The sequence below is a fragment of the Hypomesus nipponensis genome, chromosome 22, assembly GCF_054491055.1.
Source record: "Hypomesus nipponensis isolate SF chromosome 22, ASM5449105v1, whole genome shotgun sequence".
NCBI classification, from domain to species: domain Eukaryota; kingdom Metazoa; phylum Chordata; class Actinopteri; order Osmeriformes; family Osmeridae; genus Hypomesus; species Hypomesus nipponensis.
The window spans coordinates 11,865,035-11,883,517 of NC_140382.1; the positions used below are offsets into that span (position 1 = coordinate 11,865,035).

An 18,483-nucleotide genomic window follows, 5' to 3' on the forward strand; every position below is an offset into this window, starting at 1 on the left:
ACTACTTACTAACCGAGAGTGAGGTCATGCCGGGAAATATCAAACTGAGGCTGGAACGTATCGACCGAGCGATAGCGAGGTTGATACGGCAAAGCCGAGGTTTGCCGGCAAAGCCGGCATGACCGAACGGTCGAGGTTAGTAAGTAGTTTATTATATGGCATTTTTAGCTTCTTTTCATTTTGTAAACGAAAATAAATGGTACCTCTAGGCTAATTGTAGCTAGCTCTCAAATCTTCTCACGCTGTGTTTCATGTGTTGCCTAGCAACTCATTACTTTTGATAGAAAGCGGACAACATGGTTCTGCTAAAATGACTTTAATTTCAACACAAAATAACGACACAAGTGATTAAAAGAGTCTTCATCCTCACTTTCGATGACAAATCTTTTCAGCATCATCTGGATAGTAAAACTCAGCAGCTGACTCGTCGCTCATTTTGAAGATGACGTCAGAGGGCAATATGGAGCTGCATTGACCGCTGAGGAGGGCAATACGCGTCTGGCATGACTACTTAGCCAATCAGAAAGCTCGGACCGTTGTTGCCATATAATAAGTTACATTATTACATCCTTGATACCCATAGTACGTCATAGCATCATGCCATAGTCACCAAGAAAAAGTCAGTCAAAGCCCAACTAGCCAATCAAAGCAATACATGTACAATGCAGTTTAATGTTCAAGTTTTATTTGTATTTCTTTTTTGCAGACCAGTGGAGGGACATTAGCTTGACCAAAGCTCAGAATGGATGCCAAATGGACTCCAGGTTTCAATGCTTCAATCAGTTAGTAATATGTTTGCTATGAACATAATGTTTGTTTGTTTGTTTCTAAATATATGAGAAAATATTGACATTCTTGTATTTTGCATACTGTATTGTTTAACCAATTGTATAACTATTATTATATTTTCTTTTTTTTTACCTTTGGTGTGCTTAGTTTGGTACTATTTGGCTCTAGACTTTTAAAATGTGTTCTGAGTAAAAAGGTCAAGTTGTGAAAACTGTATGCCAGTAACTGTATGCATGAAGCATTGAATAAGGAAGTTTGTGAACAATTAACCATTTCATTAGTTTAGTCTTGAAGTGATCGGCATGCTCGTTTAACAGAAAGTTACATTTTAAACAAATTGTTTTTTACTCTGAGGTCGTCTCCCAGCTAGATGCCATCATGTTTGGTGCACATGTGTTGGTGTAAAGACAGTGATACAGTGGTGATTTGCTACTGTTTTTTTAATCACTGCTACTAGAACATTTCATTTTTTATAACTGTATAGTAATATTTTTTTATTGTCTGTGTGCTTGTTTTGCAACATAACTGAATCTAAAGTCACCTGAGACACATTATTGATTTGATAATAATAATTGATTGTCTTATGAGCTAAACCAAGTAATCAACAAATAAACAAAAAACGTGCTTGGATAACATCACATTTTCAATAGCAATTCCACTTCAAGACGCACAGTGAGGTTGTTGTTCCTCTGTATTTCCTCCTTCGTCCAGTAGAGGGCAGTGCACCCCCTCAGCTGTTTTCTTTTTCCAGTCTTAAGGATGGGAGATGAGGAGCACTTTCCTGGTGTCTTTGGGGATCATGTTTCTGGTTGAGATGTCATGGGAAAGTCTCGCCAATTTAATGTGTCTGCCATCAAAACCTTTCCAACCAATTAGCAATCCATCTTCATACCCATCTAGAACATGTGGTCAAGGATGTGTTATGGGATTACTGTTCCTGGTCTTGGAGGTTCCTTCTAGACCTCTGCCCAGCACCTTGTGCCCAGAGGGAAGCCAAACACTGTGAAGTTAGTGATTATTGATGGGGGGGGGGGAGCACTTTCTCTCAAAGCGTCGTCCTTTCCCATTGAACACTGTAATAAGGAGAAAACGGCTCGATGGTTCGCCATGACTCACACTTAAGTGATTTCAGCCTGCAGTAGGTCTTTATTCCAGGAAGCCGATAAAAGCATCGTTATTAGACAGAGACAGGAAAACACCAGAGGACGCCTGAACGGAGCCTGCAGGTGAGCCTCTAGATATTGACAAGCTGTCAAGCATACTAATAGTACTCACACTTATTAGTTTTAGCTTTGACTGATATTATTTCCAAGAATAAAACCTTGAATGTATCCTCTATTTGACAATTACATTTTGTCACCCAATCCAAAAGAGCATTATATTTCACTGAAATATACTGTCATTATTATTACATTTAAACAGTACATTTTATTGCTGAATGCTTTTAGTAAGTCAGTGGTGCTCAAGTTGAAGGATCCTGACTGTGCGTTTATCTGGTTGTATTTTACTGTCATTAACTGCTGTCTTCCGTCTCTGGAGCTGTGCTGGGTTGTTTGCGCTGATGCAGACAGAAGAGCCTGTGAGGGTTAGTGTGTGTGGCTGGGCTGTATTGACCAACAGTGACTTTCACATTAAACATAGGCATACTGCATTCTCAGCACAAGTGCCTCTGTCTATATCTCTATGGACAGTAGGATGTACAGCTGAACACAACATGCCTGAACAAGGGATGCAGTGAAATAGTACGGAAGAAGGGTGGGGAGATAAGGGTCAAGAGATGGTGTGTTGAGGATCTGTATCTCTCATTTCAGATGTCTGTGAAAGTACATAAACACAGCTAAACTTCAGCTAGTGAGTTCCAAAGAACACTTCACCTCATACAGACATCTACACACACACACACACACACACATACAGGATGGTTAGAGGGTGTGTAGAAGAGGGAAAAGTGATTTGAGACAACATCAAAACATCCCAATTTCCTGTTTTGATTGAACAAAGCTTACAGTAATGTGACCAATTTTGCATTAGCGTTCAGAAGGATACTGTCCCGGACTGTAAACCCATGCTGTCTAATCACTTTCCTAAAGGCTTTGTTGGGCTGCAGCCAACAGCTCCATGTAGATGTTATCTGGGCTCATTTCAATGAACAGCACTTTTCTGCCGGAAGACGAGGAAGGCAGAGTGAAATGTACTTTTGAAGTTTACATAGCAACTTCACTTGTTGGTGATTGCTGACAGGCCTGGTAGCTCGTATTGACATTTACATACATTTACACGTACACACATGCATTTGCTTGCGCCCCCCCCTGACCCCACCACCACACAAACACACGCAAGCACAAACATTCTGACACGTACACAATTGTACACTGACACACACACAGTGCCCTCAGGCTTCAACTGTGACTGGCCTGTGAAAAGGCGGCCGTACTCACAGGAAATGGTGCTCTCCTTTTTCCAGGTCAGTGGATTTGCCTTTTCTTTCACTAATTTGTTTTTATTTATGTGTGTGTTGTCATCTGTGTGTATGAGTAGTGTGTACTCAAGGGTGTGTGGGAAAACGGCGACATAAAATATTCACCTGCTGTCCTTCTGCATTATGCAATAATGTTCCTGTAGCAAGAGTTCACAGCGGCAGGAGGCTCCATCAGGAAGTTCAGGAGAAGACCTCCAGGGCCGACCGAAGATCAGGGCCCCCACCTGGACTGACTGGTGGACCAAGAGTAGTCTAGGCAATTGACAAGGTAAGGTAAATGTTGAAAGAATGACAAAACCACCAGTTTCCCCCCCAAGGACGTGAAATAAAGAATAGAAACATGAAACTGAAGGTGTCCATTTTATTTCAGTTTGTTTTTTTTTCTGTTGTGTACTGACATACAAGAACAGTAGAGACACTGGTTGACTTTAGTCAATATTGTTTTTATTTCATCAAATCATACATACACTGTAAAAAATGCATGTGTGTCATATCTCTAGAACAATACTTCAATATCAGATTAATCATGAGCGGAACTTTAGTCTCCTTGGTGAGCGGATGCTAAAATGTTACTATGGAGGTCTACCATTTTGAGGATTTTCAGTCAAGTCCCCAAAGTACATTTAAATATGCATTTTATCAAGTGGACAAATCTTTTCCATTCTTACAGTGGGATTCCAGTTGCCCAATGGTCCACATGCAAGGCCATCAATTTGTCATGGTCAGGTCTGTATGTATATTCAAATGGTGTGTAACCCAAAGGTACACTAGACTAACAATATCTGACTGCCTCATTGTCAAGCTTACTAATTCATCATAACAGATAACATTGAAATACTCTTTCGATGCTGTCTAATCAACGTTCATAGACACTGTACTAATATATAAAAACACTGTGGATTCCAGCAGAATGTATGTGTGTTTGAACTTCTTAGCTTAGCTGTGTGCTTCTCTACATTCTAATCTACATAACAACTCATGAGAAGAAAACCAGACCCAGTCGTATGAAACACTTGAATAAGAGTTAAGATCATGTCTGAAGGTGTCTAATGAGCTGTCCAACGTGCTTTGTAGGCTTGCGACACCCTTATGGAGCGCAATGAAGGCTGTATGTCGAGTGTGCTCGTTAAGCTCTAACCCGTAACCCATCGACGCTACCATCACTGTGTGTCTGCCTAGGGAAAGGCACACCTTTACACAGTCCTAGCCAGAGCACACGTTCACCACCTCATGGTATGTGTGTGTGTGTGTGTGTAATAAAGAATGCTGAGTTACATTGTATACTTAAAAGTCATGTTATAATTTTTAAACATTTAAATACTGTATTTGCTCTACTCAAACCCAAACATTAACATACATTAAAATCTGTTGCACTGTTCTGTTGCACTGTGCAATGTCAACAATATTTCTGACTCCACACCCAAAGACAATAAAAATGGGATAAGTGGAAAGGCCAGTTACACTTTTACTGGGGATTGTGGGTAACATAGTTTATGCTGTCAGTGTAGTTTTTCTTTTTTTTCTGTTCATGCTGAGTGAAGTCATCACAGAGAGCTGCCACTCCCTTGCTATGCTAGTCTGTAAATTAACACTGTGCTGAACTCAGTGAAAGGCATGCTTGACCAAATCCGTTCAACATCCTGCATTACAGAAACAATGCAATAGAAAAATAGAATCACCTATTCTTTTCTTCAGTTCTGACTACGTGGGGGGGTTTGGAGAAATGTCATTTGGAAGCTACTGCCATAATAAGCCTTTTCCTACATTGTCGCAGGAACAGTTCTGATTATCCTTCTGTGCACTAGCTTTTATATTTTCATTTTCTCATATTCAGCATATCTAACCACAGCTTATCCACAACATTTTAGTTGGCAAATCAGAATGAAAATAATCCAAACAAGTATAATATTGTCTTATCTCTTACAGGGGAATAAGGAATAAGAGGAAAAGAAGGGAGGAATCTCTTGAACAACACGATCAGAGTGCTCAATAGTAGGACAGGGCTCACTATAGGACGTTGTCCGTCCAATGAGGCGAGGAGTTGTCTCACATATGACCTTGTCCACAGCACAGTGTTGGCTGAGAGAGAGGATGAGCCCTAGGCTACGTTAGTCCTGAAAATATTTTCTGATTGAATGCCACCACGGCAGCAACCGCCAATCATACGTTAGGTGAGACAGAAAGAGAAATCATAAGCGTTAACCAGGAACATCGGTAGTAAATTATTAACAGACGACACAGTTGTAGTCCATAGGCTGTTAGTACGATGAGTATCTGTCTGGGGGTTCACCTAAAACGTGCAGTTTGACCAAGCAGTTAGGAATTTTCTTTTCTATACATATGTAAATGATTAAGACAGATATTCATCATCCTCGTCATCATCCTCGTCTTCGTCGTCCCCGTCGTCCATTCTGGCCTCGTCATTCAGGACGAAGGAATCTTCATCATCATCGTCATCATTGTCAGAGAAGAGCGAGTCTCCACTGCCAAGGTCTCCAGAAGACTCTAAGACCACACCTACCAGGCCAAAATAAAATAGGTTTCTCATACCCCCGGATCTGAGATGGCCCCCAGGAAGCAAATCATCTGAGAATGCACTGCAATGTGTTCTCACCACAGTCTGCAGGCCCGTGGGTCCTTGAGCCAGCTACTTCGTTGCCGTAGCGATCCACACACCAGCACTGGCCACTGCTGCTGTGGCACTGGTGTGACCTGTAGTACCCCTCCTCATCACATGTCGGCAGGTACTGACCTACACACACAAGCACAGGCTCTGAGTGTGTGTGTGTGTGTTTGTGTGGGGGGGGGGGTGTAGCTTCATACGAGGGCAGAGTTGGTGGGTCAGAGCGTGTGTGTTTTGTGACTTCATAGAAGGGCAGGGTTGGTGTGTCAGAGTGTGTGTGTATTTTGTAGCTATATACGAGGGCAGGTTGGTTAAAGTGAGATGTGTTCAGTTGCAACACCACCTGCTGAAGCTCCTTCCACTGAGATGTGGAAGAAGGAAGTAAGGAGCGGCCATGTGCTCTTTCAGGTTGAATTCAGATTTATCTGGCAGTGTGAGTGACAAAAATACTCTGCCCGCTTCCCCTCAGCCGGGATTGCACCGCAGCACGCAAGGTGACGACCCCTGGAGTGAGTAACATACTCACCGAGCAGCTTCTTTCCCGCCTGCTTCTTGTTGATGTTGGACAGCTCTGACTTACAGGGTGAATCTGGGAAGGGACATAAGAAGCAGCAATGTTGATTGGGAGCCAGAGGGGTCAACCATGAGAGTGTGTGTGTGCGTGTGTATGTGTCGAGCTGCACCAGTGGGTCTGCGGAGCCGTGTGTGTGTGTGTGTGTGCAGTCCCCTCACCTGTATGCCTTTGGAAGCAGGTGCACCACTCAGTGCTGCTGAGCACTTTGTCTGCGTGTGTGTCACAGGAGTGGAAGAACGCCTCGGAGCAAGGTTCATTCCGGTCCAGGCTGCTGAGCTCTGATTGGTCCAGCTGGAGGTCGAAGTTGGTATCTAGACGGGAGAACATCCATCCCAGAGGGTCCTTGCAAATAGGCAAAGCCCCTGGTTCAAACTCTGGGGGTCAAAAAGTTAGAGGTCAATGAGGAACGATGTTCCCTAAGAGAAGGATGTCAGGAATATTCTATTTCTATGGTGTAGGGAAATTCAGTCTATTGATAGACTGAGTGAAAGTGTTTCATTGAAACCAAGATAAGTTCACAGTATTTATGAATTGATATCCAAAACGTTCAACACCTACAACCAAAGATTGTGGTGGAAGAGCATAAAAACTGATGATGAGTGCTTAGAGAAAGGAAAGAATTAGAACAAATGAGCAGAAAATGAATTAGGAGAAGGAAGAGGGTCTTACTGTTCTTCTCTGCTTTCTGGATTTTGACTCTCTTGTGATTCCCGTTCTCATGGAGCACCCTGAACCAATCCCTGAGACGACCCACTGCCTCCTTCAGGTCTGACTCACTGCACACTAGACACACACACACACACACACACACTAATATCAGACGCAACAATATTCTGGATTTGATTCATGTAACCACCCCCCACCTACACACACACATACAGGACGAACACTATCAGCCAAACACCACAACAGAGCTTCATGTCACTGTCCTGTGTGTGTTTGTGTACCTCTCTTCTCTGTGCTGCTCTGGTCAGGCTGGGTGGGACAGGGACACAGGCCAGGACACTTCAACTCAATCTTCTTCCCTGTGATACACGCCTGGTACTCCAACTTACACTGACACAGGAGAGTGGAATCGAGACAAAGAGAGAAGGGGGTTGAGGTTAACACGAGTTAGAATTGAAGTGAATTGTAGGTCCTCACTAGTATAGTAAAAACAAATGTCTGTGTGTTACCTTGGTGGAGTAGCTGTGTCCGTCGGTGCCACAGACGGGGGAGGGGTGAACGACAGGGCACTGTTTGCACTTTGACCCCGGACTCTGGAGGAGACCTGCATCCTTAAAGCTGGAGAGCGAGGAAGAAGAGGAGGAGATGATGAGGAAGACCGGAAGAAAGACAGGAGGAGGAGGACAAAAGTAGACAGTATATGACTAGGATCGGTAGAAAGAATATATGGAATCGATGGAGGCCACTTCTCTTTTTCTTTGTGGTCAGTGTCGAAACCAAGCTTTGGTAGTGATAATATGAGCAAGCTAACAGAAATTCTAGGTGGTGAGGCGTGTGAGATTATGTGGGGGTGGTCAGAGCAGTCTGACTTGCACTAAGACACTTCAAAAGAAAGGCACAGAGTCATTATCAAATGCTTCTCTCTCTAACACACACACACACACTCACTTACACACACTCACTTGCACACACTCACAGACACTAGTTATCTATTCATGTGGTGTGGCAGGGCATGGTGTCCTCCAGTCTCAACCAGTGCCAAAGCTGAAGTAATTGGACAAAACAGCGATGTAGCAGTAACACAGTCTTCCCAGACCAGTGGTGTGTAGTTGTGTGTGTGTCCGTGGCCTACCTGACTCTCCTCTGGCTGACACAGGTGGCGGTCTGGTAGTCCTCGGCCACGCACACCTTGTGGCGGCCACACTTGATCTTCAGACAGGGGTCTTTGGCAGGGTCAAGGGCTGTAGATTACAATAAATAACAGACAATATTAAAACAATTATTTGTGCGTGTGTGTGACAGAAATAAAGCTTCTACAGAGCCTACAGAGAAAGCCCTGTTGCTAAGGTCAGTCAGGACATCTCCAATAAAGAAACAACAAATGATGGGCTGAATGCTCCGGTGAGTGTACTGGGTGTGTCAGTGCGTCTCTAAGAAGGCATGTTTGTGTGTGATGTCTGTGTTTTCCCTGGAAAAGGGTTTGTGACCCATCATCCTCAACCCCGTCTCTGTCTCTCTCTCCTGTACTCCCTGCAACTGTCTCCCTCTCCTTCTTTCTCTCTCCACCCACATAGGTAATACCATTAGGTGTCATTACGACTAAAAGCAGATGGGACTACTTATCCAAGCAAAAGCAACTGATTCTAGACCAGCCTTTATCTGCTCACAGCTGCACACACCCCAGCGTCCACCTCAACAACTTACCCCAGATCGTATCAACCACCACAACTCTCCTCCCATTCTCTCCAGTACAAAACTGACCCTATATCTGTCACTAGTACCGTAAGCATGTTGACTGCCATAAAGCGGATGGTTGAATCTGGTCTCTGGTCAGTGCTTTGTGCAGTGTGGCATGTCTGAACGCCCAGGCTTAGGCTGGCCCCAGATCCGTCTGAGAGTTGACCTTTGCTCTTAAGAGCCTTACTGTAATCCCCAAACAGATTTAGTAGATTATCCTTTCCTCTATCCTCCAACGCCACTCTCTAATGCTATTGTTCCTCTGTGTGTGTGTGTGTGTGTTTGTTGATTTGCATGCATAGTAGAAATGTGTGACTTGGAGTGTGCGTGTATGTGTGTGCAAACGCAATCCCACACCACTGCAAGCTTACATGTAATGAGAAAAACACGACAGGAGGAACTGTCCTACTTTAAATCAACAGATCTGAAATAAAGGGACAGTATGTCTCACACACACGCACACACACACACAAAGATTGTCGCAAGCCACTGGAGGAGAAAACTGATTTAAGAGAAGTCCACACTACTTTCCTTAACGTCATGAGATTTCATAAATCTATGTGTGTGCGCGTTTGTCTATCTATGTCTATTTTCAGTTCCTCTTACGCGGAATTCAAGTCTCATGCCTTCCAGCACAAAAGCAAACATCACATCTAGTTCCCAGGGTGAGTTTCTTATGGTGCAGGACAGCTGCACCAAGACATTCCTAACGTCTCAACCCTGCCTGGGGACAGGCCTTTAGGTGTTCCACCCAACATTAGTTCAGTTAGACAGCTCCATCCCTTAAGAGCATATTTGTTTGTATGATGACTAAGGGTGCAGTCATTTGTCTTAGTGTACAGACAAGTTCACCTACCTTGATCGAAAGGTTTTCCTGGTGTCCATGTTCCTGGCTCCTGTACACACAATCATATGTCAAGAGGGTGGATGTTAGAGAGAAAGCCAACAAGTTTTAGATGAATGGGGGAGAGATGAAGTCAGTGAAAAAGACTATAAGAAGAAACGACAAACCTCCACCTCCTAAAGTGCATTTGAGCGCATTAAAGGAAATCAGAAGAGAGGATATTAGATGCGCACACACACACAAAAAACACATGAAAACAAACTCTCACAAATGCACATACAGTAAGAGAGTTTATTTCTTCCAGCAGAGATAATAGCTGTTGTTTGTAACTTAAACAAGTCTGTGTAGTCAGAGATGCTAATTTGTTTCACTGCCGTCATGATTCTTATGCCTAGTGACAGGAAACATACTCAGTCTTGTGACAGTCGTGATGGGTGTGTGTGTGTGTGTCATCATCCTATTCATGCTGATGACTGTCACTTTCTCATGTCACCATATGCCGTTGCCTGACAATTTGCCAGTGTAAAACACAATTTAACACTTCTTCACCCCTCTTTTTGTCTCTCGTTTTCCATCTCTCTCTCTCTAGCCCTCTCTCTTCCCCTCATGCCCCCCCTATCTCTCTCTTTCTCTTGTCCTGGGGACATACAGGAGACACACTAACTGTGGAGAATGAGTTAGTTTATGAAATCTTAGATCTCTGTTGTTCAAAGCCAGACATGAAAGTTAAGTTATTTTAGAAGAGAAATAACATGCCTGGAGGAGGCATGTGTGTTGTGTGCTCTCTCTCTCTCTCTCTCTGTCTCTCTCTCTCTCTCTCTCTCTCTCTCTCTCTCTCTCTCTCTCTCTCTCTCTCGCACACACACATTCTGTCTTGTTTTCTAGGGGGAAAATCTCCACAAGCTAAAAAGCTGTGAAAAATCAACACTTTCTCTTTCTGTAGCTCTCTTTTTCTCTATTTCTTTCCATCTCTCTGTATACATCTTCCACTAGGTCCACCTTCTCAGAACACATTAGCATGCTAACCCTGAGGTATTAGCTACCATTAGCTAGTTGTGGGTTTGGCTTATCAGTCTGGCTAGTTGTCCAGTTGGCCTGTTCAGGGGCAGATTAGCTCTGTCTCCAGGCTGGATAGCTAAATTAGGACATTAAACCACTCCAATCCACTCACTTTACCACTGAGGACAACAGGAGCATGCTTTTGTGTGTGTGTGTATGTTTGTGTATGTATGTTGCTATGAAGGGTGGGGGACAATGAGTTGGTTTCAGTGGCTTGTTATTCTCAGCAGAATGGCTTTAGTAGATTAAAACGTCAATGATGATCTCGACTGTCTCTCTCTCTCTCTCTCTCTCTCTCTCTCTCTCTCTCTCTCTCTCTCTCTCTCTCTCTCTCTCTCTCTCTCTCTCTCTCTCTCTCTTTCTCTCTCCTTCTCTCTCTCTCTCTCACTCAGTCTCTCTCTCTCTCTCTCTCACACTCTCTCTCTCTCTCTCTCTCTCTTTCTCGCTTATGTCGTCCTCATTTAGTCTTCCTTCCCCTCTTTCCTTCTTTCCCTCTGCGCTCTCTCTCTTTCTCTGGAGGGTTAGTGAGGGCAGCGTTTTGCCTCCCTGATTTAGTTTCTAATCCTGTCCTCTATTGTCAGCGCTCTGACCCTCTTCTTTCTATGTGCCTCCTTCCCGTCATCCTCCTTCACTTACGCATCGCTCTGTTTCTTTGACAGTTCCACGAATGGACCGTGCAGGTTTAATTAAACGGGCAAATTGGCTGTTAGATGAATATCATAAAAAGGTGGCCTTTTTGCTGTAGGAAAGTCTCAACCCTTGAAATAAAAACCCAATAAGTTTGCTTGTTAGCTCGTTTTTTTACTCCTACTTTAGGTCAATCACCTTCAAGCGTTGTGGATCTAAAATATATTCTGATATAAATGCATAATAGGAGCCAAGCACTCTTCATGGTCGTGACCAGGGTAACGCCTGCAGACGGATTCCTTAACGGACATCACACACTCACGCACATGCATTTGGCGCAACACATTTCCACACACTTATCACCCATGTCCTCTCTCTTTCCCCAAAATATCACAGTGGTGTCAGAGACTATCAGAACAAAAACACATCAAATAAGCAAAGGAACACACTGCTTCACTGATATAATACACAGAAATACACACACATCAAACACACACACTAACCCAAGCCTCTCCAATATGGCTAATGGTTTACTGATTGCAGCCTAAATATTTCAACAGTTCTGCCCCCCCCCCCCCTCTCTCTCTCTCTCTCTCTCTCTCTCTCTCTCTCTCTCTCTCTCTCTCTCTCTCTCTCTCTCTCTCTCTCTCTCTCACACACACACACAAACACATACAATGGATTAAAAGCTGCTTCTTAGAAATGGATATAGGTGGGTGTTTGTATGTGATTGGTGACATGTCGTACAACTTCCTTACATTTGGCCCTTTACTGGTCAATAGATATGAGGTCTCATAACATCATCCTTTCCTTCTCTCGCCTCCTCACCCCTCCTCACCCCTCCTCATTCCCTTTCACCTGTTAAATTCATACACACATACAGGCCTACTGTACAAAGACACAACTGCATACACTGACCACTGAAAATATGACCATACACACAGTCGCAGACACAAAAGGCCTGGTATCCACACACACATACATACACACACACTTGAACACACACACAAACACAGACATGGGTCCTCTGTAGCAGACAGGGCCTGAAGCTTTGTACCTTCTTCACATCATTCATCCTTCGTAACACAAAAGTGGTGTATGTGTGTGTGGGGGGGGGGGGGGGTAGAGCAAGAAAGAAAAGAGCGGAAAAATGAAAAATGGAAGTGGAGTGGAGAGAAGAAACAAAGAAATGGAGCACCAGTGATGCTTGTCCTACTATTATCTCCCTATCTATCTCTCTCTCTCTCTCTCTCTCTCTCTCTGTCTCTCTCTTTCTCTCTGTCTCTCTCTTTCTCTCTGTCTCTCTCTCTCTCTTTCTCTCTCTCTCTCCCTATCTGTTTCTCCTTCCCTCTCTCTGTCTCTCTCTCCCTCCTCTCATGTTTCGTTCTCTTTCTGTCCCTCAAATGCACACTGTGCTGTGGGCTAGCCGTGGTCCAGTGAGGGATCTGTAAAGCTGCTGCTCTAAAGTAGCAGGCAGGAAGGACAGGGACAGTTGAGTAGGCCCTCGGGATTGTGTCAGGTCTTATTTCTTGTTCACCCCATAGGGCTCTGGTCCCCATAGGTCTCACAATAAGGTAGTTGTTTTTAGAGACCATGGTGACAAGCAGATAAAAAAGGTTTTTTCTGTGTCAAGCTGTTGAAAAAAACAAAAACAAACAGATAGCTTAGGAAATGATCTGAACTTGTACTTGTGTGTATGTGTTGCAGTACAGACTCAGAGCAGGGTTGATACCAGGCTGCACCCTCCCCCAAACCCCCCCTTCCCTTCACTGGTGCTCTGACAATCCCCTTGGCCGCCACATTTGATTGGAGTGCTGACATGAAAGGAACAGGAAGTGGATGAGGGGTGGGAATGAAGGAAGAAGGAGAGAGAGACACAGAGACAGAGAGAGAGAGAGAGAGAGAGAGAGAGAGAGAGAGAGAGAGAGAGAGAGAGAGAGAGAGAGAGAGAGAGAGAGAGAGAGAGAGAGAGAGAGAGAGAGAGAGAGAGAGAGAGAGAGAGAGAGAGAGAGAGAGAGAGAGAGAGAGAGAGAGAGAGAGAGAGAGAGAGAGAGAGAGAGAGAGAGAGAGAGAGAGAGAGAGAGAGAGAGAGAGAGAGAGAGAGAGAGAGAAAAATGTATCTGTCAAAGCTTTGATGACATTCATCCACTAATGGAGCACAGTCACATACCATTCTTATGTGTATGTGTGGAGACACAATGATACACGGACCAAATCCACATGTTGACCCATGTGGGCATAAATGTTCTGTAGGCACATCAATACACAGACAGAATGACACAGGACTATAGATTAAAAGTAACAGTTAATACATATTAGTTTACACAAACACAAAGACTTACACACATAGACACAATCACACAGCTCTGTCAGACTGAAGCTAATGCTGCTGCACTAGCCCAAGGTTAAAATACAAAGACATGAAAACACACACACAAACACACACACGCACATATGCACAGAATCTTCAGCTCAAAGGCAATCATTCTCTCATCCATGGCACAGAGTCCACACACAATCAAAACAAAAACAGAAAATCCAGACACTCCGTCAGCACATACAGATAAAACACACAGCCACCATCCTGATTACCATTCCTTCCCTATCCATCTCTCTCTCTCTCTCTCTCTCTCTCTCTCTCTCTCTCTCTCTCTCTCCTTCTCTCTCTCTCTCTCTCTCTTTTTTTCTCCAGTGGGTCAGTGAGAAAGTTAAGCAGCCAGATCTAGCTTTGACACACTTCTCCACACACAGACACACACTTTTCCACACGCACACACACACACCAGTACACACTTCTCCACTCACACTACTTCAACAGAAGTACAGTCTACTTCAACACGCATAGTTTACAACGACACACAAAGACACACAGACAACTTGTAGTTAATCAGAACAACATGTGGCCAATCACATCTTATCCCTCGTGTTCAACTCCACTTTGCATAAACCAAATCCTGTTCTCTGATTGGCCCTGATGTACATGGACCCCACTGGGTTGGTATATTTAGGTGTTGAAGGAAAGACAGAAAGAGGTGAAAGGGGGATGGGATTGGAAAAAGAGAGAAATTAGTTTTCTGGAAGGGTCAAAGGTTGCCAACAACCAGCCATCTTGTGAACATGACATAGCCAATCCCCAAAGACGCACACAAGCACCGGCGTGTTGCTGTCATTACTCTGTGCTCCAAACGCAGAATAATGGTTCTGGAGCAGCAAGGTGATGATGGATTATTTTGACTTGGCCTGGCGGTGACATGAGGGAGAGGTGGTGAGAGGCAGGATATCCTGTTGTCGTTGTTTCAGACACATGCACACACTCGTGCACTCAGAAACGGATACACCATGATAGCAACTGCACATTATGTTGTGTTCTATTTTATTTCATTTCTTTCATTTTTGATTCTTTATTCCTGATACAAGAACAGTGTTTTGTTCTTATTTTATTGTTAACAAAACAGGCTTCTGTTATACTGTAAATAACTGTATTGCAGTACAGTTGCACCCACTATAACCAAAGTATGGTTTTAGGCATGTTAGTTGTGGGATAGAAATTTTGTTTTTATCTAATGTGTGCGTTAAGTTTATTTCTGTGATGTCTTTGCCTCGTCTCGTTTAAATGCTAAGTAGCCTTACGTAAACAAGTCACAGTAATTGTGGATGACAGCACCTTGTTGTATGGAACACACGGGCACACATCCACACAGAGTGTACTATTAATAAAAACTAACGTAGGCATACAATAATATGATAAAGGCAGGCATACACACAAACACGCACACACAATATGCAACAACTGGGACACTTCTGTGCCTATTAGAAATCAAAGTACGCTTTGCTGTGTGCCTTCAATCCACATTAGATCTGGGCCTACTCCTCTCACTCTCTTTCTCGCTTTCTGTCTCTCTGTCTTGAACACGGCCATGCCGAACACCTAGCGGTGTGACACCTGATAATTAGGCCCGACTCTAGTATACCTTCCTCTTGTTGATGCAGTCTGCGTAATGTAGCCTTCTAAAACGCGATTTTTGTTATGATATTACAGATTTTGGTTGTGATAGTAATGCTATCACATACTAACAACAATATAGTCTATACCAATCCGTTGTAGTGATTTACAGAGAAAACCGAATGAGTAACATGCGACAAGGGGCGACGGTCTATCCATGAGACCCGTGATGCGCACGAACATAATGACAAAACAAGAAGCGCGTGATCCAGCCGTTGCACGCGAAGGGAGTTAGGGAAGGAGGGAGAGTGGCTGAGGCAGAATAAACATATAGTCCACTTACATCCCGAAATTTGTCCCATCTCCCAGTCAACCACTTATCATCTAGAAAATTCCCGTTGTCTGAGCGAGCGCAGACCTGTCCAAAGGCGACGACACACACACAGAGTGTGGCAACGCTCAGCATCTGCGGACGAACAACACATACACACATAACAGTGAGGACAGCACCAAGTCAGCTATTTACACAGTGGGACAGAATTGGTAAATTATAACAGCAAATAAGACAATACCAAATACCACATGTTACCTTGTCAGTATTCTATTGCTGTCGCATATACCTTCCCGTTATATGTTCTTGGTACTGTCGTATGCCACGAGATCCTCGCTTCTTCTCTATCCCCCCCTCTCTCTATTGCGCTCTCTCTCTCCGCACTGAGCGCGGGCGCGCGCGTCACGCACGCCCCCGGCGCTCTCCCTCTCTACAGTGCAGATAAAACGCGCTTTGACTGCTGTGCGCGCTATCGCGCCCATTCAAACTGCTTCCTAATGATAACAAAGCTTTTTTTGTTGTTGTTAGGAATAAGTGATGTCAATTTTTTTCTCACACTTGCCTGTGTGCGTGTTTGTGTATTTCTATCGATGTCTGAGAGTGTGTGTCAGAGAAAGCTCGTGCAGAGGTGTGTGTGTGCAGTAAAGGGCATGAACTGCCTCTCTGCCTTTTTCTGTTTGTCTCCCGTTCCTAATCTGATTGCAATTATATACGAAAACAATCACCTGGCGATTGCACAATCACGTTTGTTTGTTTGCTTGTTCACTTCCATTTTAGGCACTGTGTGTTTAGTTCTGACAAGCTGAGATTGGTCTGGGTCCTGGGAATAACAACATTGCTGTGTGTGTGTGCTTGTGTGTGTGTGTGTGTGTTTAAACATGAAAGGAAGCACAACAGGACATTGATTTCTGGAAGTGGTCTGCTACCAAATGAACTCATAAGTCTTTGGTTAGACGGAGAGAACCAGAGACAGAGGAAGTGTTCAGGACAGAGCTCAACACAGGTGCAGGTGACTGGTCTGAGTGAGCCAGGGAACAGACCGCGTGTGTGTGAGCGTGTGATGCCTTTGTTCCAGGCTAGAACGAAACCACACTGGGTCACATGAATATTCTATTTGTTACATTCTCATACCACACACACACACACACACACACACACACACACACACACACACACACACACACACACACACACATACACACAGCCTCTCTCTCTGGTTCTCTCTCTCGCTCTATTCCCCTGCCTTGCTTTGCAGGCAGAAGCAGGGAGAGACCCCGTGTCCAGGTAAGGTGAGGAGGACATCAGATTGCTGAGTTGTCGTATAGAAAGTGACCTTGGGGCCTAAACCGGGGGGTGTCTGCTTGGACGGTTGCTGTGTGATCCTCGTACAGCTTGATGAATGTTGATAGAACACAGACACTCACAAATACACACAACTTGCTCTGTATGGAATCTCTTCCAGACAGAAAAATTGGATGAAAAGAGACATTTTAAATCGACTTTTATCTTGGATCTGTGTACCATACATGTGTGTGTGTCGTATCAATTGTTAGATAAGTGAAGGAGGTGTGTTCTTTGTTAGGAAGTGTATTCTGTTTGTTTAGGGCAAACCTGGGGGGAAAAGAGAAGTGGACATGGGTGTGTGTGTGTGTGTCTCTGCCCAGCCTTGGGGGTTCATACATTATTCATGCTGAGACATTAAAGATGTAGATGGGGGGTCAGAAACACACACACACACACACACACAAAACATCCCCATTTCATAAAGGGAGCCATTGCCCACTTGGCCATTGTAATAGTTGGTGGAATCTCTTTAACCAAGTCCTCCCAGTCCTTTGCTACATACAGTCCTCAACCCTTCCTTTTGTGCACACTTACACACACACCTGAGTCTCACACTATCCAGTGTGTGTGTGTTCTGGAGGGATAGTGGGGAAGGCAAAGATAGGTAGGACACTTTTTTTTGTATGTGTGTGATCCTGTGTGTGTGTGTGTGTGTGTGTGTGTGTGTGAGAGAGAGAGAGAGAGAGAGAGAGAGAGAGAGAGAGAGAGAGAGAGAGAGAGAAAGAGAGAAAGAAAGGAGAAGGTAGAGGCATGTATCGTGTCTCAAGGAGCCAAGATTTTACGGCTCAGTGAGTCTGTCACTGTGCACCTGCTCACTGAGAGCCAGAGGGAGGGAGGGAGAGAGAGGGAGGGAGAGATAGAGGAAAAGAAGGGGAGAGATGGGGGATGGAGAGGTAAAGGAAGAAGAAATGAATGAAGAGAGAAAGAGGGATAAAGAGAGAGGGAGGGAAGGAGGGATGGAGGGAGAGAAAGATAGGGAGATAAAGAGAGGGCAGAAAGAAAGAGAGACTATTAGACAAAACGTTTGGTGAGAAAGTGTTAGAAGATGGTTGGGGGAGTTGCATATGTTTTCTACTGCATTAGGAGAAGAGTGGAGTTAACAGAGAGAGAGACATAGAGAATTGTACTGGAAGAAAGGATAAAGGGAGCCCCATAGGAAGAAGAAGTACGGAGACTCAGGTGGCTGATGCAATTTTTAATTTGATTTCTGTTCATCTGAAATCCCAGCTGAAATGAGACACTTGCTCTCGGTTGGTTTACCAACAAGTCGTCCAAGGGCGGGATTAGATTGGTATGTGTATGTGTGTACAGAGAAAATTATTACCTTTTTGGTCAGCCTGGTGATATTAGAGTTAAACACAGGATGAAAATTGTGTGTGTATGTGCGTGTTATCCTGTGGGCTGCTGCAGTTGGAGAGGCAGGGTCAGTGAGAGCCCAGTGAAACAGCCCCAGGACACATGGCTAAT

The 18,483-nt window shown here is 44.2% G+C and overlaps 2 protein-coding genes across 7 annotated transcripts in view; one reads left to right on the forward strand and one right to left on the reverse strand.

Annotated features, from left to right (window-relative positions):
- The window catches only part of slc44a1a (solute carrier family 44 member 1a), a 40,865-nt gene extending 39,424 nt beyond the window's left edge, over positions 1-1,441 (forward strand). For 3 of the 6 annotated variants that reach the window (XR_014740919.1, XR_014740918.1, XR_014740920.1), the window contains 2 exons: positions 393-582; positions 707-1,440. Coding sequence is in view for 2 of the 6 variants with exons in the window: in XM_084686772.1 (XP_084542898.1) it covers positions 707-730 (24 nt within the window). In the remaining 4 variants the exon portion in view is untranslated. Of the gene's footprint in view, positions 1-392; positions 583-706 lie in introns of all 6 variants that reach the window. The other 3 variants (XM_084686772.1, XM_084686773.1, XR_014740917.1) reach the window with 2 other exon arrangements.
- Positions 1,442-3,695: 2,254 nt separating this feature from the next.
- spock3 (SPARC (osteonectin), cwcv and kazal like domains proteoglycan 3) lies at positions 3,696-16,044 on the reverse strand. The gene is made up of 11 exons (XM_084686775.1): positions 15,931-16,044; positions 15,685-15,807; positions 9,725-9,764; positions 8,264-8,372; positions 7,641-7,749; positions 7,413-7,521; positions 7,135-7,248; positions 6,624-6,839; positions 6,418-6,480; positions 5,883-6,020; positions 3,696-5,785 (listed from the first exon to the last, which is right to left on the reverse strand). The coding sequence occupies exons 2-11, from the start codon at positions 15,805-15,807 to the stop codon at positions 5,619-5,621; spliced, it is 1,188 nt and encodes a 395-aa protein (XP_084542901.1). The 5' UTR covers positions 15,931-16,044; the 3' UTR covers positions 3,696-5,618.
- Between the last annotated feature and the right edge of the window lie 2,439 nt (positions 16,045-18,483).

Excerpts from the sequence above, each read along its gene's own strand:
- spock3 (XM_084686775.1), bottom strand. The coding sequence starts at position 15,807 with ATGCTGAGCGTTGCCACACTCTGTGTGTGTGTCGTCGCCTTTGGACAG. Across the intron at positions 8,373-9,724 it reads AGGAAAACCTTTCGATCAAG|CCCTTGACCCTGCCAAAGAC; the intron begins GTAGGTGAACTT and ends TGTAATCTACAG. Across the intron at positions 7,750-8,263 it reads GTCAGCCAGAGGAGAGTCAG|CTTTAAGGATGCAGGTCTCC; the intron begins GTAGGCCACGGA and ends CTCGCTCTCCAG.